Raw genomic sequence first — 22,514 nt, forward strand, 5'->3', positions numbered from 1 at the left:
CACGCCGCAATCCCTTCTCCTCCATTCTCCTCTTGGGATCTTGGGCATGCATGCACACATGCCCGGTGTGAGTTCTAAGCCACTGGGTCTGGGACGTGAACTGTGGTCTACTACGTGGGAGTCCAGCAACATACCCATTACGCTAACTGCGGTTCCCACATTTTTGCAAATCTCTTTAAAGTCTCAACTTAATAGTAGACAACTAGCTTACTCATTGTTGCTTTTGCATTCAGTCTGTTGTGATATATTGTTTTAGTTGAAATATATAAAGAAAATATTTAACATGAAATATTGAAGATATGGAAAAGAACATGTATTTTAATAGTCTTTTCAGATGATTATAGATTTTTTTTGAGAGGTTTTTGCTATAGGGCGCATGCGCTCTCCAGAAAGACAGAGACAGAGAGACAGAAAGTGAGAAATCACCCCCGGGGGGATGGCCACGCCACAATCCCTTCTCCTCCATTCTCCTCTCAGGATCTTGGGTGTGCACGCACACACGCCTGGTGTGAGTTTAAGTCACTAGACCTGGGTCTCGAACCACAGTCAACTACATGAGAGTCCAGCGACATAGCCATTATACCAACTGCTGATCCTGATTATAGAGATTTTCTTATTTAAAAAATCATGTCAGGCCAGTAGGCAGTGTGGAAGTTAAGATGACTGGATCCCACATGGCCAGCTGAGTGGTTCAATTTCTAAATCCCATGGCTTAAAAATTACACCGGGTGCATGTGTATGCATGCCCACAATTCTGAAAGGAGAAGGGAATATGGCATGGCCATGTCCACCTGTGATTTCTCATTTTCTCTCTCTTTCAAAAAAAACAAGTGTATGCATCCCATAACAAATTTAAAAAAAAAAAAAAAGAGAGAAACAAAAATCATGTCAAGTGAACTTTTTATACCCTATTACGTTAAAATCCATTTGTCTGTCTTGTCCTTTGAGTTAGTATTTTACCCACATAAACAAGCTATTACTTGCATAAGTTATGTAATATCATACATTGGTCATTTGGAAAAATACTGGTTCACAGAGCTGGATAGGTCTCCCAAATACTGGTACTTCATTAGATGATACCAAGTCATGTTCATCGATATTACCACCATTGCCATCAGAAAAGTCTACAATATAAGGAATCCTCAAAAAATTCATGGAAGTATATTAAAATACAGGTTTAGTTTGGTGCAAAAAAATTTTGAAATCTGTGCATAGTTTTTTTCATAATATGTATTTTTCTGTGAACTTTTTGAAGACTTTGTATAGCTCATAGTGTAGGATGTAGGCTTTTTAAAAGTTTAACTTGCACCCGAAAGCTCAAATCTAATCAGTGGCCACAAACCCTGCCAGTTTTTCCCTTGAAGTGACAGGCTTATATCATTCATTGTTTTTTGTTTTTTGTTTCTTTTGGCCGGGGGGGGGGTGTATGTGCAAGACAGAGAAGAGGGAGAGGGAGAAAGCACCCCTCAGTGGGACATGGTGATGCCACCGTCCTTTCTCCTCCATCTCTCCCGGTTTGGATTTTGAATACACACACACACACACACACACACACACACACGTGCCTCATGTATTTTTCTGGTCACCAGGACTCGAACCATATGGCCAGCCCCATGGAATCTATTTCCCTTTATCATCAGGCCATGGGGCCAGCCCACATTCATTTTCAAGTCTGATTGATTATGGTGTGCAGTTCTACTTTGAAGGTAGTGTTCCATGAAAAGTGGTAAGTTCACTTCATAGTGCAATTGTACAGGGCTTGTCCTTGAGGCACCTTTCAAGTCCTTTAGATGTTTCAAGCAGAAGTTTTTATCCGTACATCCAGGACTCAAACCGTAGTTGACCATGTGGGAGTCTAGTGCCCCTAACCACCATATCACCTGCTAGCCTCAAATTAGTAATCTTAATGCTTAAGTGAGACTGACTTCTCATTAACTGTTAGGGGATGGGGTTGAAGGAATGACCACTGTACAGTCTGGTGCCCCTGCCTTGTTTTGTGGTTTTGTGCTAAGGCACCAGCACTTCACCCACCAGTACTTTTGCACCACTGGTGCAGATGTCAACACTAGATAAAGTAAATAACTTCTTAGAGTTGTTATGAAAATAGTTTTGACCACACAGATTTCTGAAAAAGTCTCAAGTAGCACAGGATTCATAGACCACACTTTGAGAACTTTTACCCTAGGGTATATATAATTTTTAAGGCAACAAGTGATTTTACTTCTATCACTACAGATTAGTTTCATCTGTTGTAGGACTTCATCATTATAAATTCAGTCATTTAATACATACTCCTTTTGTGTCTGGTTATCTCCTTCAATGTGATATCTATGAGAGTTGTTCATTCATTTTTATTGCTGAGTAATAGCCCATTGTATTGACTATAATGCAGTTTGTTTAGCCATTCTCCTGCTGGTAGACATTTGGGTTGCTATAGGTGTGTCTCTTATGAATACAACTGCTAAATCAGTGGCTTATTTTTTTCATTTGGTTCTAAGTCTATGTGTAACTTCATTTGGTCGGTCCATGTCTAACTTCCTAAGAGACTTCCCAGTAGTTTTGAGTAGTTATACTATATATTTTACTAAAACTTCTATCAATTAATTGTTCCATATCCTCATCATTTCATATTGTCTTTTTTATTTTTCGTTTTAGTCATTTGAAAGACATTTCAATGTAATTCTAATTTTTATTTCCCTAATAACTCATGGTATAGAGTATCTTTTCTTATGTTTATTGGCCTCCCCATATAGGACATGTACACTCACCAGATGGGGAAGGGGGGGAGTGAGAAGTTACCCTTAAGAGAGGGTGGCCACACCACAGTCCCTTCTCCTCCATTGTCCTCTTGGAATTTTAGGCATGCACACACATGTGCCCAAAATGATTTTTAAGCTGCCAAGTCTGGGACTCAAACTGTGGTGTTAGTCATGTGGGATCCAGCACCTTAACCATTTGTCTTCTTTTTGAACTGTCTTCTCCAATCTTCTTGTAAGAACTATTTTTATTCTCTGGATATGAGACCTCTATTACCTATATCTATATATCTTAACATCTCCTTATAATGAGTATTTTCTCTCAGTCTGTGGCTTACATTTTAATTTTCTTAATGATACTTTTTGATAAGATTTTAATTCTGATGAAGTTCAATTTACTGGCAGAGAAAGGGAAAGTAAGAATCACCCCCCCCCCCAGGGGGATGCCACACCATAGCCCCTTTTCCTCTTAGGTATGCATGTGTATGTGCCCAATGTGATTTTTCAAGCTGCCAGGTCCAAGACTCAAATCATGGTTGTCCATAGAAAAGTTTAGCCACCTTAACCACTGTGCCACCTGCTGGCCTCTTAAAATAAGTCTTGAAATAAGGTAGTATAAGTCTTCCAAATGTGCTGTTGTCAAAATTGTTTGGTCCTTTGTATTTCCATATAAATTGTGGAATCAACTGGTCTGATTGTGCCACAAAAGCCTTCTAGAACTTTGATTGGGATTACATTGAATTTTTAGATTAGTTTTAGGGGAGTAAATCTTAATAATACCCAGATAGGGACCAACAGATGGTGTAATGGTGACATCACTGGACTCCCATGTGGTCAGCCATGGTTCAGTCCCAGACCTGGTGACTTAAAACTCACACCAGGCGCTTGTGCGTGCATGCCCAAGATCCCAAGAGGAGAATGGAAGAGAAGGGATTACAGCATGGCCATCCCCCCAGCAGGTGATTTTTTACTTTCTCTCTCTGTCTCTTCAGTGAGCACACACACACTATAGCAAAAATCTCTCTAGAAAAAAAAAAAAAAAAACGATACCAAGATATCCAACCCATTGACACTGAATAATTTTCCATTTACTTGGGTCTTTAATTTTTCTTACTATTAATAGTATTTTGTAGTTTTAGGTGGGGAGGTCTTGCACAGCTTTTATTAAATTTATTCCTAAATATTTCATGTTATTTGTGCTATTGTAATTTGTATTTTATTTATTCATTTACATTTGCTTTATTTTAGTATATATAAATATTAAGGATTTTTGTACATTTTGTACATTGTTCTTGATAGATTTACATATTCTAGTAGATAAAAAAAATTTTTTTTGTTTATTTTTTGTTTTCAGTTTTTGCTATAGGGTGCATGCACTAGTGAAAGAGAGAGAGAGAGAGAAGTGAGAAATCACCCTTCAAGGGGATGGCCACACCACAGTCTCCTCTCCATTCTCCTTTTGGGATTTTGGGCATGCACGCACAGCACCCAGTGTGATTTTCAATCTGCCAGGTCCAGAACTCAAACTACAAGTCAGCTACATGGGACCAAGCACCTTAACCTCCACACTACCTGGTGACCCTGGAAGTTTTCTTAGGATGTCATGACACTCTAAAGAAGACATCTTTATTTTTTCTTGACTTTTGTTTTTCTTGCCTTACTGCATCAGGCCACCAGTATAATGTTGAATAGAATTAGAGTGTGGCCACCCTTGACGTGTTAAAACGACCAGAGGGAGATTATTCAGTATAGCTCTGTTTTGTGTGATGCTAGCTCTAAGTTTCTTATAAATGCATTTATAAAATTGTAAAAGCTGTCTTCTGTCCCCCGCTTATTGAGAACTTTTAACCATGTATTGGCACCGGATTCCATTTCATGCTTTTTCTGCATCTGTTGAAATGATGTGTTTAAATTGTTAGTCAGATAGAGCACCAATTTTTACATTTCTTGTTTAATTCCCATGTAATCACATCATATTTTATTTATACACATACATACGTTTAATTTAGTTTGCTAAATGTAGGATCCTCATCTATACTCATGACTGAAGACAGCCTTTAATTTCCCCTTATTATTGTCTTTGTCCTATTTTTGATAATCAGACTTAGACTAATGAGTTGAGTATGCCCTCTCTTTTTTCTGGGAAGTTTTCTTTTTCTCTTTCTTTCTTTTTTTTAATTTGCCAGAGAACTCATGCATTCATCAGCCAGAGAAAAAAAGAGGGCCAAAGCATCCCCCAATGGGGCCTGGTTGTGCCACAACCCCTTCTCTTTTTCCCATTCTGCTAGATTTTAGGTGCACGTACGCATGCACACGTGCGCGCACACACACACACATACCACCCAGCATGTTTTTCAAGCTCCCAGGTCTTGAACTACATGTTTGGCCATATGGGGTCTGACTCCCTTAAGCATTAGGTTACAGGCTAGCCCTGTCTGAAATGATTTATATAATAGAGGGATGATTTGCTTCCAGAAACTTAGAAGAGGTTGACAGTAAACCACCTAGACATATTACTCTTTGTGGATAGTTTCTATTTTTTTTTTATTAATCAGTCTTTATAATTGATTGGATGTGAGGGACAATAGGAGGCACCAAAGGTGATAACTAACCCACTGTTTTCTCAAAAGTTGGGTAGTAATTCTGGTATAGTAATTTCATAATCAGTGCACATACGAAGAACCAATTTTCTAGAACACAGATTTAAAAAGGGGCAGGGAACCTAATCAGGTTCTACTAGTACCTTCAATAACTTTAGCATGTCATTGACATTGACAAGTTTGTAGGAGAATCTAAAATCCTTTTTAAACCTGTATGTTTCTGTCTTGAATTCATCTCTAACACTGAGCTGCTAAAACAGCAATAGAAGGATCACTGTAGATTAACTCCTTTCATTTCTTAATATCTGAAAAAAAAGATTTATTAAGTACAGAAGAACTGACAAACGAGATAATGAATTCTTCTAGAATTTTCTTTCTGCTGAAAGTAATACTAGCAACTGCATATAGTTTAGCCTTCTCAGCCATACAGTTTCAAACAGCCCATTCCAAAAGGCTGCGAGGTCACCATGGCTAATTAAAATAACCCAAATGTTACTAGCTAATTTCTTGTATTGAATGGTTTGTCAATGATGAAATGAATATCATCCATTGGATTCCTTTCTATTTTTGATAGATGTAATAATTTCCTAGTTACATACATATATTTTGGTACAGTACTAAGACCTTTCAAAAGCCTCTAAAGGCCAGGTGGTGGCACAGCAGTAAGCACAGCTGGACCCACATGGGAAGGTCGTGGGTTCACAATCAGGGCCCCCCTGTACACACCAGGGTGTGTGCCCATGATCCTGGCTGACTGAGGCTGGGAGTGGATCACAGTGTGAAGACCCTGTTAGGAGAATCTCTCGCTCGCTCACTCGCTCACTCACAAAAGAAATAAACTTTTTTTAAGCTTCTAAAAGACAACTTCTACCCAACTTCACTTTAAGCCGATAAAATTCATACCCTGTACTAAGAAAACTGTAGATAGGCAGTTTTCTAATCCTTAGAACTCTTATCTCTGCAAAAATCAATCAATCTGCTTTTATCACTGTTCCATAAGTTTAGAGAACCGACTCATTACCCTGAGGGAAGTTTGCTTTATAGGACATTATACTTCTTAAAAACTTTATGGAAACCATCAACTGGCACTTAAGCTGAAGTCCCAACTTTGTATCCTTTTTGGCCTCTATAACGTAACAGCAGGGCCTCCAAGTTGGACTGCCAAGAAAAGAAAGATGGCTTGTTGCTGTCTGTCCTAGCAGAAAGTCATAGGCCATGTCAGAGACCACATCTTACATGTGTGGATGCGGTTTGTTCAAGGAGATACCTAATAGCACTTTTGTCCTTCAGAGCGCAAGTGGTAAACTGACGGACTTCCTGAGCTTCTACACTCTCCCGTCGACAGTCATGCACCATCCCGCTCACAAGAGCCTCAAAGCTGCGTACTCCTTCTACAACATCCACACTGAGACGCCCCTGCTGGAGCTCATGAATGATGCACTCATTATAGCCAAATTGGTAAGCAGAGTGCCGTGCGCCATGTGCTTTTCAAATAGGTATCAAAGTATGTGGGACATATCACTGTATTTTCTTCCACACTGGTGGAATTCATGGGAGTTTATTGTTTTTGTTTTTATTACTATTGACCATAAATCAAAGGAAGAATTTTGTTAATTTTCTTCTAAAACTTTAGGAACTATTTTCATGATTAATCATCTCATAACTTAACAAAAAAGACTTTGTGTAAATTAGAAGCTTATAACTCTTCTAGAAGGATATATAAAGCCTACAAAGAATGCAAGAAAAAGATATGATCCCATAATGTGAGGAAAATACAAGAGTAAATACTTTTGTTGAATGAATAGTTAACAGCAATAAATTTTGGATTCAACTAAATATTCTCTGAATAAAAGTATTTAAAATTAAAGGAATTAATTTTAAAATGTACCTTACTATATCTGTTATTTTTCTATTATTTCCCCTGTTTAGGAGTTAGGATAATTATTACATTCTTGTTACAAAAAAAATATTTTTTTCCTTTAAAAGGAAATTTAAGTCAGCTTTTTTTTTTTTTAAGGTTTTTTGACATAAGGGCATATGGGCTTACTGGAGATGGGCAGAGAGAGACAGACAGATGGAAAGTAAGAAATCACCTCCCATAAGGATGGCCCTACCACAGTCCCTTCCCCATTCTCCTCTTGAGATTTTGGGCACTGGTGTGATTTTCATGCTGCTGGGTCCAGGTTTCAGAGCATGGTCAGCCATGTGGGAGTCCAGTGTCTTAATCACCAGCTACTTGCTGGCCCCTGAAAGACATATTTTGATGATATGTGTTAAACATGGGAAAAATTATTCATCAGAAATAGCACATCAGAGTGTCTTTCTTGCATTTCTTTAGAATTTGATCATTGAAGACATTGTTTCTGGGGGTTAGCTGGTGATACAGTGGTAAAGGCAGTTGGATCCCACGTGGCTAACTGCATGGTTATAGTCCTAGACTACCAGCGGCTTGAAATGGAAGCATACATATGCATGCCTAAAATCCTGAGAGGAGAATGGAAAGGGGACTGCAATGTGGCCTTTTCCAGTGGAGAGTGCTTTTCTTTCTCTGTTTCTCTGTTTGTCCACAGTAAACACACATGCCCTACAACAAATTTTTTTTTAAATATCTTTCTAAAAATTTATCCTTGGGGTTGGCAGATGGTGTAGTGGTTAAGGTACTAGACTGCCACATGATTGACCATTGTTTAAATCCTGGACCCAGTGGCTTGAAACTCATATTGGGCGTGCATGCGTGTGTCCCCCAAATCCCAAGAAGATAATGGAGAAGGGATTGCAGCATGGCCATTCCCCCCAAGGAGTGATTTCTTCCTTTCTGTCTGTCTCTGTGTCTCCAGTGAGTTCATGCACCCTGTAGCAGAAATCTCTCCAAAAACATTAAACATTTATCCTCAGATCAACTGTTAATTCAGCTATTTCCAAAAAATGGCCAATAGTAAGTTAAGGTCAAAACCCTGAGAAATAAAAATGTAGGTGTTTTTTCTTTTTCATAGTTTGCATAGTACTATCTAACATTTGAAAACATTTTTATTTTTACTGTTAAAATTTTACTAAATTTATTTCCCAGTATCACCCTAAGACAAACATATTATTTAAAGTGTTTATAACTTTGGTTCCTTGGAGATGGCTTCAGTTAAGGCAGGATTAGAAAGGCTAGTAAGTTATAATCCTGGACATGGAACCATCTAGACAACTTCCCTTCTAAAACCAGATTCAGATTTTTTAAAATCTTGTTTTGTTTAATTTTTAATTATTATTATTATTATTATTAAAATACTTCCTAATGGTGTGTGACCATACTGCAGTCCCCTTTCCTCCATTTCTCATCCCATCAGGATTTTGGATATGCATACACATGCACCTGGCACGTTTCAGTCAAACTGTCAGGTCAGGACTTGTGCGGATCTGGCTCCCAAATCACAGCACTTTACTGTACTGTAGGGCCAGCTCTCTGAAATCTTAATATGTTATTTTATGACAGTGCCAGCCAGCATACCACATTTTTGATTCAGCATTTCTGAATTATCTTGCTGACTCCATCAGATTCACCGCTGGTTTTACTAGATTTGAATGGCATTCTTATCCTATCCTCTACACTGCAGACATTAAGCCCTATTATAAATGCATATTTCAGCAGTTAGTAGAGGAATTAAATGTTATCCTAAAATACATAATATAGAAAACCCTCTAGAGTCCTTCGGTGTTTTAACTTTCAAATCCTTTTTACATTGGCAGAAAGGATTTGACGTATTCAATGCACTAGATTTGATGGAAAATAAGACATTCTTGGAAAAACTCAAGTTTGGTATAGGAGATGGCAATTTGCAGTATTACTTATACAACTGGAGGTGTCCAGGAACAGAATCTGAAAAGGTAAGCCAAGTTGATATAGCTTTTGTAAACTCAGTATATTTACCTAGACAATCCTACACTTGCTTCTCTTAGGATTAAGAGGAGTTTTGTGTGTGTGTGTAGCTTTCTAAATACAGGTCTATGATACTGTATTATAGCTTAACTTTCCTCACATGTTCTTACTGTTCCATTTCTTCCCTCCCTTTAGGTTGGACTTGTACTACAGTAGATGAGTATTTTTATTTCTACAACTCTGGTATCATCATTTACTAGTATTCTATTTAATGATTCCTGGAACTGCCATTCCAAAGAAGAATAAAAAAGCACAACTTAAGTGAAATTGAAGCAGTTGGTAACAATCAGAAACGAAAAAGCTTCCTGTGTGGCCAATAGTACATATTTCTAGTTAGGAATTTTATCTTTTTTTTTTTCACTGTCTGCCCATTTGTGAGAGGGATGAAAGGGTACAGAGAACATTCCTCTGATTTTCAAACTTTTCAGCCATCTCTTGAAGAGAAGGTATTTTCCCACTCTAGTAAAGGGACAGTTTTCCTGTGTTCTAAAGTCAAGAATCGTGTCAGAAAATCTTTGCCATTGTGTGAAGATAAACTGCTGCATTTCTATCTGTTAAGTGGTGGTATACTTGTCCATGTAACAGAATGAAGGATCCACTTGGAGAAGTTTTCCTTACATCATCTTAGATGGTATCATTGGGCACATTTTTGGAGTCAACAACACTTCCATAACTGAATGACAAGGGATGAATGTTTAAGTGTGGAGCGATTATAAAAATGTACTGGCAATTAGTACATTAGTTTCTCCATCAGCAAAGTTGCCAAATCAATAGACATGCGTATTTGTACTTTGATCTTCAACAGGTCAGCGGATTGTTTCAAAGCAGTTTTATTATGTAGACAGGTGTGCGATCTGAAAGTGCATACCCCCGTGACTGACTAGACTTTGCTGCTGCTGCACAAACTTCAGTTTCCTCTCAGCAACATCAAGGGTGTATGAGGAAAAGGGAATAAAAGCTCTAAAGTCAAAAGAGATGCCCGGTGGGATTTATTAGTGCTATCAGGACTTTGATAGTTTGAATGTTTTTCTTATGCAAAATTGCACATATTCTTTACACTGACTTTAATTTATCATGAAAACTGTCATGCTATTGGAAAATGTCTTATTTGTAAATAAGTGTTCATAATTTTATTACTGATGGCGTTTTTATCTAGATTTTGAAAAACAAGGTTTCATGGTGTACATAGTTTATGATGTGTATATACTGCCAATAATAACCTGAGGGAAAAATAAGACGCCAAATGAGGCCACAGAGACAGGCCTTGACTCAAATACCACAAAGTAGATAGTTCTTCCTGCCTTTACTGTACCAGTGCCTAGGCTGTTCAGTCCAGAAAGTTAATTATGTAGACAACATGATGGCATTCCTTCACGTTATAAGTAGGCTAACGAAGCCAATCACATCTAATGCCACAGAGAGGCCACCAAACTATGACCCATGACTAAATCCAACCCGTCACCTGTTTTATACAGTCCACAAGCTAAGAATAATCTTTATTTTTTTGAATGGGTGGGGGGAGTCAATAACATTTTTGTGATGTGTGAAAAGATGTACAAAATTCAGATTTCAGTATCCATAAATAAAGTCTTATTGGAACACAGCCACATTTTTGTTCAGGTGTTGCCTGTGGCTGCTTCACTACCTATGAGGGCAAATTGAGCTGTTGTCAGACCCTGTAGCCTGCAAAGCCTGAAATATTTACTGCCTAGCCCTTTCCGGTTTGTCAACGCTGATTTACACCAACATTTACAACACTACTTTCTATAGCTTGCCGTATCCTAAAGACCAGCACACAGCTACATGCCTGAGACTAGCACTAGAGGGGACACCTGGGCCCCACAGTAGTGCACGACCAGGACCAGCTGTTTTGGAATACTTCTCGTTTCAGATGATTCAAACTCAGCAGCATTACCATTGTTTTATAACAGGAGGACTTTAAGAAGTAAAATTGACCAATTCAATGGAACATTTTTGAGACCCCAGCATTAACTAACCAAGATTTTGACTTATCTGGAGTTGAGGCTCTAGTTAGGAACTTACATCCCATTTATTTTTATAGCACAAAAAAGTAGGCTTCAAATAAATGCAGAATTGCCAGTCAGAAATTTTCTCATAATTTATTTCATGATGAAAGTGTTACACTGTTCCTTTAAAGATTCATTTGCATAACTCCAGTTAGTTATTTTATAGAAAATCACTTTTAAATATAGTACTTAATAAGTAAATTCACATCTTTATATTTAAGCAGATTACCAATGAACATTTTAAAAAGATAATCAGAATTGTTCATTTAAGGTGGATTAAAACTAAATTTAGGGGACCAGCAGTTGGCGTAGTGGCTGTATCACTGGACACCCATGTAGTCTACCACGGTTCGAGTCCCATACCCGGCAGTTTAAACTCACGCCAGGTGTGTGTGTGTGTGTGTGTGTGTGTGTGTGTGTGTGTGTCCAAGGTCCTGAGAGAATGGAGGAAAAGGGTTGCAATGTTAGCCATCCCTCCTTGGGGACGATTTCTTGCTTTCTGTCTCTCTCTGTCTTTCTGCAGAGCACACATGCCCTATAGCAAAAATCTCTCAAAAAGAAAAAAAAAAACTAAATTTAAATATAATATATTGCTTGACATTTAGTATTTCAATATCTTATAGATTAAAATAAATTACTTTACCCTGCATTTTGTAAAGAAAATACTCTATTCCTTCCATGAGGTTTTTTGGTTTTTTTTAACAAAGTTGGCACTAAGTTTTAATGAACAGAAGTGGCATAATCTATGAATTGACCAGAATTTATAGGGTGAGAAAAATTTTTTGTAACCTAATACTGTCCCTCTAAATTACAGAAAGTGACTTTTTGAGACCAGCAGGTGGCATAATGGTTATGTTGCTGGACTCCCACGTAGTCAACCAGTTTTGAGTCCCAGACCCTGTGGCTTAAAACTCATGCTGGGTGCATGTGCGTGCATGCCCGAGATTCTGTGAAGAGAATGGAAGAGGAGGGATTATGGCATGGCCATTCCCCCCAGGGTTAATTTCTTGCTTTCTGTCTCCCTGTCTCTGTCTCTCTGGCAAGCACATGCACCTTACAGCACTATTTACCTTCAAGTATTAATTACACTTCATTTTCTAACCTGAATGTCCGCTGTCATTGCACTCACCTTTGAGTATCCAAGCTCCTCATTTTTATTCTCCTCTTGCCACATTTACCTAATTACCATACTTAAAAAAAAAAAAAGTTTAGGGTCTGCTTTGTAGCCTACCAGTTGAAGGAGCTGGATTCCACATGGTTGACTGCAGTTCGAATCTAAGCCCCAGCAGTTTAAGGAACATGCCAGGTGTGTGTGCATGCTTGCCTACCTGACAGGACAGATAAATGGAGAACAGATTGTGGGGAATGCTTTCTGTCTGGCAAGTGCACACAACCTCTCGGTAAAAAGTTTTCTCTCTTCTGTGAGAAATGAAAGTATGCCCTCATTAAGGTCCTGATGCCACACTCCACCACTGGCCTCAGCCAGCCCCAGATCGTAAACACATGTGGGCATACACGGGAGGAGCCTCTGGCCATGAATGCAAAACCTTCCCATGTGGGACTGCCTCAAAGAGCGTTGTGTTTTACCACTGTACCTACCAGCTGGCCTCCCCATCATACTTTTTATACATCCCGGGAAACAAATTGTGTAAAGGGGTGAACTGTCACTGAATATCTTAACTGGCTTTTTCTAAAATACCAAGTCCTCCTTCCAAGATTTTATCTAAGCCTACCTACAAAGAAAGTCAAATTGAGATGAAATAAAAAGTGACAGTTTCTGAACAGCATGTTGCTTGGCATTTAGTATCTTTCCTTTAAAAACGATAATGCTTCTTCAATCTAGTTTCATCTACCTTACTAACTAGAACCATGTTTACTGTGACACATTTTCCAAGTTTGAAAAATGTCAAGTGTTATAGGATACAGATGTTCTTGCTTATAAGCATTGTACCAGCCTTTAAAGGAGTGAATTTATGCAGGCATGAACATTAGTTTCAATAAACTTTTGTTTTGATATGCGTATTTTTTAAGATTTTCTACACCATGATTTGGGGCTTCAGTTTATCTGTGCCATCTGATTATGAAGTCTTACTCATTTCAAATGAACATTACCAGACAGGATCCTAAGAATATATGTAAATCTAACTCATTTTATTAATTTCAGAGTTCCTTTACAAGGTGACCTTTTATAACTTGTATGAAATGCCAAGTTTATCCAAGATTACTTCGAAGTACTTTTTTTACTTTGGGTGGTTTCCTGACTTTATTAGGGTTTGGGATCAGTTTCTTTATTTTAAGGGCCTGTAATACCACAGCAGAAGCCTGCTGGCTTTCCGCATGCTTTCTCTTATGTTTTGAGAGATCTTCAAATGAAGTTTCCAAAATTTCTTTGTCTTGGCTTTCCTCCATCTCTAAATTTTCCCTGAAATCTTCGATTCTGTCTGGAAGCCATGGTACATTTAAACTGGGTACTCTGGGAATGATAGCTGTTACTTCGTCTACAAAGTCAGTGGTGTTCTTTTTGAACCCCAAGGCTAGAACACATTTTAAGCCAATGACGGGGGCGATTCTCTCACTGAGCCTGGGAACCTGACAAGCAGGGACAGTTCTGCTTAAACTTAACTGAATCAGGTGTGAGGTGATGATGGCAGGCTTGACCGACTTACACACTAGAACTAAAAGCAGTTCGCTCCTTTCAAGAGCCCTGGTAACTTCATTAACACCAATGGCCAGCTGCTTCCTGACATGCACAGGTGTCCACCCTGACACTTGCTGGTCGGTATCTGTTTTTTTCTCCTTCAGATCCTCACTAATATCAATAGTTATGCTGCATTTTTCTCTGTTCCGTTTTTTTAAAGAAGGTGTTTTTTTCATTCTCTTCTTATCTTCAATCTTCTTAAGTCCGATAGATTTAAACCTGTCTTCAAGCGTCTGTAATATGAAGTGCATATCCTCTCTCTCCAGAGGGCTCCAGCAGATAGTATACGGGTTGTTCAAGGATGTCTTTACAGTGAGAGGCCTTGTCTTGCGAATAGATCCCCTCCCTGCTTGAGGAGCTGCGGCCATTTTGAGAATCCTTCACAGACAAGCAGAATGAAAATGGACATTCATGTTAGCTAGAAATGCATGTCTTAAGACTATCTTGGTTGTACTGATTCTTGATAAACTACAGCAAGCCTAAGTACATAGGGCCAGTTAGGTGATCATACATTTGACCTCTCTTTTAAGATTAATTTTAATTTTACCCATATTTTTTCATAGGACTTTGTCTTTATTCAGGCAGTATGTGGATGTTTTGGACTAGTATAATCATAGTGAAATTCCCTTTGTTTATTTCACATATTAAAAATATTCCATTTGTACCTGTTCAAAATTATCTTTTTATGGCTTTATGGTATTAATCTTACAGACTTACTACTATTTTCTAGACTGCTAGTTAGGTTCCCACTCATTCATTCATTCAACAAATACTCAAAGAACACCTCCAGAGCAGGGACCAAAGCCCAGTCAGTAAGACCCTGTCTCCTGCTGCATGGAGTTCACCACCTATAAGGACCCCATGTGTAATTAATGAGGTGTGATTAAAGAACTAGAACAGTAATCTTTGTACATATTTAAAATTTCAAATTATAATTTGAGTCCTGTCCTCTTCTCTAAGTCTCCTTCCTCCTCTGGGCCCTCAGTTTCTCATGTAGCCTTCTGAAAATATTTGATACATATGCAGGCATATCTTCTCCTTTCTTATGGTTATTTTATGATATCAGCTCTGGTCAGCAATTTCATGAAAAATGGGAATATTTTAATGAAACCTAAACATATTAATCCATAAAGGAAAAATAAGAGGGATCTTTATTGGGGAAAACATATACCACTGAACTAAGGGGCACATGTAACCTGTTTGTTCTTCCCAGAGGTGACTGCATACTCCTTTTATTCTCAATTTTCTTCCTCACCTTCTTCCTAGGACTCAGTGGAGAATCATGGGGCCCCACTTAGCAAAACTAAAGGAAGTTAAGGCTCTTCAGTTAACTTTCAATTTCTAGGCTGTCAGTTGATGTGAAGAGCAGATATGTCTATAGAGTATATCAGAATGTATAAAGCACTGGAGCCAGTGACATGGTGCTTAAGGTGCTGGATTCCCACATGGATGATTATGGTTCAAGTCTTGGACCTGGTAGCTTGAAAATCATCCCAGGCATGTGTGCATGTATGCCTCAAATCCTAGGAGACTAGAGAAGGGATTGAGATGTGGCTATTCCCCCTAGGGGTGACTTCTCACTTTCCCTCTCACTGTCTCTGGTGAGCACACAATCCCTATTGCAAAAAGCAAAAAAATAAAAAATGTAATTTTTTTTTTTGGTATTTCAGTCTTACAACATTCTTGCAGAATTTCTCAATATATGGGTGAGGAAGCAGTCACAATCCAGATTATTTTCACTTTTTCACTCCTGGCTACACTTCAGAAATAACTCAGGACTTTAAAAAAACATAGTTCTCACCCCATAGCTACTGAATTGGAATCTGGAATACACCCAGGCATCTGCACTTGCAAAAAGCTACCCAGATGAATCTGATACAGAACGAGAATTAGACACCCTAGGATGGTGTAGGCAGCCTTTACACATGGGAAGGCCCTGAGATCTAGTCCCCTAACTTCAGTTGGCATCTGGTATTTCTCCTAGTCCTTTCCCACAAAAAAAATCAGCTCCTTGGGGTGAGAGAGCAAACCCTGTCATGATCTGATCCTGTCAGCACTGCCCATGCTGGAGACACTCAATATCTGCTACCTAAGCAGCTTCCTTCATGCCAGACACAGTGTGCACCCTCCCCACCCCCATGATCTCTGCACAGCTCCAGTGAAGTCTTGCCAGTGGCTATATGTGGTCAGGAGGAGGGAACTAAATGGCTGAGAATCAAGACAAATTACCCAAGAGAGCTTTTGTCAGACTGCAAGTCTGTTCATGCCTCCACATTCGAACAGCACAGGGTCAATAAATACATACAGTTATGTGCTCCAGAAGGAAATCAAGATAGGCAGTCACTTCTGTCTGCAGAATCTGGTGGGGGAGATGAGAAGAGCCAAGTAATTCAGATCAACAGCATCTCATGTGATATAATCCAAAAAGTACTGACTGCTAAGTAATATTACGCTTCAGACAAAGGGACAAAAATAGGAAGGCCTTGCTGAGAGCCTTCTGAGCTTTATCTGGGAGGCTTCTACTGCCTACAGGATCAAGTACAGACTTAAAGCAACATTCAAGGCCCTTCACATTCTGGCCTCCACCTGCTAACCACTTTCTCTTTCTGCCAAACTGTGCATGTTAATACTTCATTGTGCACATTTCACCCAACACTGAACCACACACTATCTAACCAGGCCACTCGTTTCTTACCTCCATGTCATTAGACACATTTATTCCCCTCTGCATGGAATACCACATCCCACTCTCAGACCACAACCACCATTCTTACTTCAACAAATATTTATGAGTTATCCACGATGCACCAAACCATACAGATTAAATATTAAGGCAAGAACAATGACTAGCCTCAGTGCTCTTAGTCGCTAAGGAAGACTATCCGCTGGTAATAAAGTGTGACACAATAAGGCCAGGGATTTATAGGACGCCTAGGGGAGGTGGAGGAGACATAATTCAGTTGAAGGGGTCAGAAAAGGAAGGCCTTCTGGAGGAAGAGGCTTTTTTTTTTTCTTTTAGAGGTTTTTGCTATTGGGCGCGTGCGCTCGCCAGACAGAGAGAGAGACAGAAAGCGAGAAATCACCCCCCAGGGGGAATGGTCACACCGCAGTCCCTTCTCCATTCTCCCTTCTCCTCCTTTCTCCTCTCCGGATCTTGGGCACGCATGCACATGCGCCCGGCGTGAGTTCTAAGCCACCGGGTCCGGGACACGGACCGCGGTCTACTACGTGGGAATCCAGCGACACAGCCATTACACTAACTGCTGATTCCCTGGAGGAAGAGGCTTTTTAGCCTACATCTGAAGAATACCTGCCCAAGGGGATACAAAGTAGAGAAGTGTATCCTGAGGAACAGCATTAAAAGAAAGGTAAAAAATGCAATGTCACTGGGTCAGACATCCTAGAGAAAGAGTGGTTAGACACCATATTAGCGAATGTAAGGACCAGAGTGTGATGACTATTGCGAGCCTTGGAGCCCCAGTAAGAACTACTCTATAGAAAGATTCTTCTTGGGCTGACAGGTGGCGTGGTGGTTAAGGGAGCTGGACCTCCCACATGGCCACATGGACGATCACAGTTCGAGTCCCGGACCTGGTGGCTGGCTTGCTCGCGCTCTCTCTCTCTCTCTCTCTCTCTCTCGCCAAATTGAAATAAATAAGCAAATAAACTAAAGTTAAATAATTCTTTAAAAAAAAAAAAAGATTCTTGATTCCGAGCACCAGAGGGTCTTTTGCAAGACTCGAAGCAGCAGAGACTCCCAGAGAAGTCCAGGAGAAAGATGACTGGCCTGTAGTAGAGGTGCCGCAGAGGGGATGGAGAGAGGCACAAGTTGGTAAAATCTCCCGGCCGGGGTGATCAACTCGGGTAAAGCGAAAGGAATCAGGAATGACTCTAGGTTTAGTAGATAAGGTACAGAAGTGGAGGATATCTTTGTATCCCTAGAGCCCCAAAGATGCCCCACTCCAGAGAGGAACTGAGCGAGGCGCGGCGCGTAGATAGGAAGACGCACTGGTCCAGGGCTGTGGCGGTCAGGCCGGGAAGTCGGGGTCCTGCGGCCACAACGAGAGGGGCAAGGGAAGCCATGGGGACCCTGAGTGCCCACCTGCTTTGGTCTCAGATTCTGCCGGTCCCAGGCCGGATCCGACCAGGGTTGGGGTCCCACTCTCACTCACGCTATTCCGCGATCACCCTCAGGTGACAACGCCGACTCCACGTGCGCCTGCGCCGCGCGTGCGCAGAGCCCCCGTCCCCGCCTCCCAAACGCGGTGGTGCGGGGAGCAATCGCTAGGAGCAGTCCACGTTTCTTCAGTCCGCTCTAGGTCACTTTCAATGGAGCAAGTCAGCTCAGGGCCCGCGCACGGAAGCGACAGAATCAGAACTCATCCATGAAGAGTGAGGTTATGACCGTGAATAGAACATCCAGACACCTAGCTCTGGTTCCGGCTCCGGCTCCGGCTCCGGCCCCGCCCCCGTCAAAGCGGCGGTGCGCAGGCGCAATGTCTATCTCGCGAGATCCTGCGGTTGCCACGACAACATGCCGCTTTGTGAGCGGCAGGCCTGGTTGCTTGGGGATGGGTAGTTTCCTAGAAGCTGGTCTTCTGGGGCGGCTTGATTTTCATGGCACCCTCTCCTTTATAACCCAATTACTCCATGTCTTATGCCTCTAGTTTCTCTCGCTTTTCTACATTTGTCCTGCCTTAGGGACGTAAAGCCCAAGTTCCGGTCCCAATGCACCTGTCTACATCAAATCCCCGCAGAACCCGCAGCACCATGAAAATCAAGATTTTTGAATGGGAACGGGTAAGCACATACTTACAGGCAATCGGGTATGAAATATTTTTATCATTATTATTATTTTATTCGGCTGAAGGGCATGTGATGAAATAAATTAAAATCTTAGCCAGAAAGTTGGTCAAAGAAGACTGTAAGAGAACTCACCTCCACACCCCCATACCCCCTCCCTATTCTCCCGGGCATTCTGACCTTTCCTCAGCGTGTGTTATTGTTACATCATAGATCGCAACCACCGTTCCTAGGCAACAGCTTGCGAGCAATCCGCATCTATAGATGAGGCAACTCAGGAGAAAAAGAACCGAACTGGATCCAGACCGTTTCTTATACTTACAAGACAACAACATCAAGATGAATATGATCTGGGGCCAGCAGGTGGCGTGGCGGTTAAAGGTGCTGGACATTCCCACATGGCCGACCACGGTTCATGTCCCGGACCTGGTGGCTTGCTTTCGCACTTCCCCTCCCCCCCTCTGGTCAAATTAAAAAATAAATGAGTGGATAAATAAATAAATATTTTTTTAAAAAAAAAGATGAATATGATCTCAGCTCCTTGCACACATAATCCCACAGGACCACATCTTGGTCCCAGAGGTCAGCTGACAATGAGCAGTGAGACACTGCATTGAGGAGTCAACTCTAAACTTCAGTAAATGGTTCTCTAGACTTACACAGGAGCCTGCAGCAGTACCCTAAGCTGGAGGAAAGAGTTGAAGAGCCCTATTCTCAACTCAAACTACAAAAATGACAAAAACACACTAATGGGAGTCTCCCACGAGATAGAAGCCCTGTTCCAGAACAAATCAATGTGCTTTGTGGAGATTCAGATCAGGCTACAGTCAGGCTCACCTATTTGGCTATCTGGGATAGGTCCAAGATTGGCAGGGGTGTTGGCAGAACTGTTTGATTTACAAGAGAAATTGAAAAGACTTTAAATAAACAAAATAGTCACAGGTTAGTTAGGGATGTTCCCCTGTCCTCTTTTTTTCTATTTTTTTTTAAAAAGATTTTACTATAGAATGTGTGTGATCACCAGAGAGACAGAAAGCAAGAAATAGCCCCCCCCACCAGGGGGGCGGGATATGACTATGGCACAATTCCTTCTCTTCCATTCTCCTCGGGATTTTGGGCTCTCATGCACAGGTGCCCACTGTTTCAAGTGACCAGGTCCAGGACTTAAACTGCTATCAATTACGTGGGAGTCCAGTGATGTAACCATTACACCATCTGCTGGTCCCTGCACTGTATTTTTAATAGACCTTTTTTAAAAATAATAATAATTAAATAAATAAATAAATAAATAAAAACAAAACCAGCAGTTAGCATAATGACTATGTTACTGGACTCCCCTGTAGTTGACCGTGGTTCGAGGTGGTTCGAGTCCTGGACCTGGTGGCTTTCTCATTTTCTGTCTCTGTTTCTCTGTCTTTCCAGCAAGCGCATGCGCCCTATAGCAGAAACCTCTCACAAAATAAATAAATAAAAACTGTTTTAGATCCACAGTAATTTTTGTTTTAGATCCCAAGTAATTTTTTTTTTTTGCCTTTTTTTTTTTTTTTGGCAGGGCGACGGAAAGGGACCTAACCTGATGTGATGTTAAACTTCATATTTTTCATAGATCCTAAAAAGCTGGTATCAATGCTCAAAATAAAGTGTGCACATGATATAAAATGGGCCACGAGGAAGTGGTCCAATGTGCCACAAAGGTACATCAACAGGCCCTAAATGTTTAAGATTATGTACAGTATAGACATTTTATGAGTTAAAGTATCACAATTATTTCTGAAGTGATATGAGCAGAATAACTGATTGAGAAGCACTTTTAGATAGAAATCTGTGGGGCTACACAGTGATGCAGGGGTGACACAACACTGCAAGGCTGACCCACATGGAAGGGTTCCAGGTTTGTATCTCAAGACCCTGAAAACACTGGGCACAAGTGTGTGCATGATCTGGGCAGGCTGAGGCTGGGAGGTGGGGTGATCAAGATAGCATCAAAATCCAGTTGGGGATGCTATCTGTCTCTCACTCATGGAAGAAACTTTTTTTTTTTTTTAATGATAGAGCTATATACAAATACCTATATATGTATCAGGTGAAGAAAAATAAATAACAGCCTACTTTGTTAGTTCAAGAGTTGTCATTGAACACGTGTCCTGTCCGGCAATGTGCTAGGTGCTAGATTTGTAAAAATGAAGAAACCATTTCTCCTCTTCCTTCTCTTCCTCTTACCTTTCTTCCTTTCCTTTTTCTACAGGAACGTGTTCATTGAATCCTGTGTCAGGGATGAAGCAGTGAGCCAAACAAATGAACTGAATCAGATGCAGGCTGTTTATTATACTTAGAGTATACCCAGTGTCTTACAAGTGTTGGTGAGAATGTGGAGAAACTGGATCCCTCCTACACTGCCAGTAAGAATGTAAATGTTGACCCTGTTGTGGAAGGCCATTTGTTAGTTCCTCTAAAACCTCAACAAAATTACCATATGATCTAAAATTCCACTCCTGGGTATATGCTCGAAAGTGTTGAAAGCAGAAGGCCAGCTAATGGTGTGGTGGTTAATGCAGCTGGATTCTACATGGCCTACCTTAAGGTTCAAATCCCATACCCAGCAGCTTGAAAAACACAATAAGCATGTATGCCTAAAATCCTAAAAGTGAGAAAAAAATAGACGAGAAAGGATTGTGGCATAGCCAACCTCCTGAGAGGTACTTTCTCACTTTCTCTCTGGCAAGCCTATGTTCCATCTAACAAATTTAAAAAAAAATTAAAAGCAGAGACTCAACAAATACTTGTACACCAACAGATACTTGTATACCAATGTACGCTCCAACACTAGCTACAAAAGCCAAAAGGAAACAATCCATGTGCTCCTCAACAGATAATGGATAAACAAAATGTGATACTGGCATACAATGGGAATATTATTCAGCCATAGAAAGGAACGAAGTACCGATACATGTTACTATACGGCTAACTCTCACAAACATTTCAGTAAGTGAAATAAGCCATTGACTAGAGGACAGATATTGGATAAATATACTTTATAACATATCTAGAATGCAAACTCAGAGACAGAAAGAAGTTGGGACCAGCAGTTAGCCTAATGGCTATGTCGCTGAACTCCCATGTGGTCGACCGCGGTTCCAGTCTCGGACCCAGTGGCTTAAACTCATGCCAGGCGTATGTGCATGCATGTCCAAGATCCTGAGAGGAGAATGGAGAAGGGATTGCCGTGTGGTCATCCCCCTTGGGGGGGGTGATTTCTCGCTTTCTGTCTCTCTGTCTCTCTTTGTCTTTCTGGTGAGCACACGTGCCCTATAACAAAAAAACTCTAAAACAAAAAACAAAAAACAAAAAAACAAGGGGACAGAAAGAAGTTACCAAGGGCTGGAGTGGGCAGCCAGATGGAGTTACTGCTTAGTGACTTCATAGTTTCTGTTTGAGATGATGAAACATTTTGAAAGTAGTGGTGGTGGTGAAGAAATATTGTGAATGTGCTTAATGCCACTGGACTATACATGTTAAAATGGTCAACGTCATATTATCAATAAGTATATTTTACTACCAAAAAAAGTGCTCAGCTTCATTCTCAGTTTGAGCAAGAGAACCACATTTGAGCTCACCATGAAGGGTCCAGGGATGAATGTGTCATGGGGATGACATCATCGCCCCCAAAGCCTGGCTTCAGCCGATCTGACCAACAGCCACACTCTT

The 22,514-nt window shown here is 40.5% G+C and overlaps 2 protein-coding genes across 6 annotated transcripts in view; one reads left to right on the plus strand and one right to left on the minus strand.

The window, feature by feature from the left end:
- The window catches only part of NMT2 (N-myristoyltransferase 2), a 42,258-nt gene extending 31,374 nt beyond the window's left edge, over nucleotides 1-10,884 (plus strand). The window contains 3 exon segments of the mRNA XM_027776233.1: nucleotides 6,647-6,814; nucleotides 9,092-9,229; nucleotides 9,417-10,884. Coding sequence (XP_027632034.1) covers nucleotides 6,647-6,814; nucleotides 9,092-9,229; nucleotides 9,417-9,437 — 327 coding nt within the window. The 3' untranslated portion in view covers nucleotides 9,438-10,884.
- Nucleotides 10,885-12,782: 1,898 nt separating this feature from the next.
- On the minus strand, nucleotides 12,783-18,964 carry RPP38 (ribonuclease P/MRP subunit p38). 5 transcript variants are annotated; one of them, XM_006159756.3, is made up of 3 exons: nucleotides 18,945-18,964; nucleotides 16,312-16,365; nucleotides 12,783-14,384 (listed from the first exon to the last, which is right to left on the minus strand). In XM_006159756.3, the coding sequence occupies exon 3, from the start codon at nucleotides 14,372-14,374 to the stop codon at nucleotides 13,520-13,522; it is 855 nt and encodes a 284-aa protein (XP_006159818.1). In that variant the 5' UTR covers nucleotides 14,375-14,384; nucleotides 16,312-16,365; nucleotides 18,945-18,964; the 3' UTR covers nucleotides 12,783-13,519. The 5 variants fall into 5 exon arrangements, with proteins under 5 accessions (XP_006159818.1, XP_006159817.1, XP_006159816.1 ...); XM_006159755.3 differs by lacking the exon at nucleotides 18,945-18,964 and adding an exon at nucleotides 18,179-18,384; XM_006159754.3 differs by lacking the exon at nucleotides 18,945-18,964 and adding an exon at nucleotides 18,109-18,384.
- Nucleotides 18,965-22,514: the final 3,550 nt, after the last annotated feature.

The sequence above is a fragment of the Tupaia chinensis genome, unplaced genomic scaffold, assembly GCF_000334495.1.
Source record: "Tupaia chinensis unplaced genomic scaffold, TupChi_1.0 Scaffold000647_1, whole genome shotgun sequence".
NCBI lineage: Eukaryota > Metazoa > Chordata > Mammalia > Scandentia > Tupaiidae > Tupaia > Tupaia belangeri.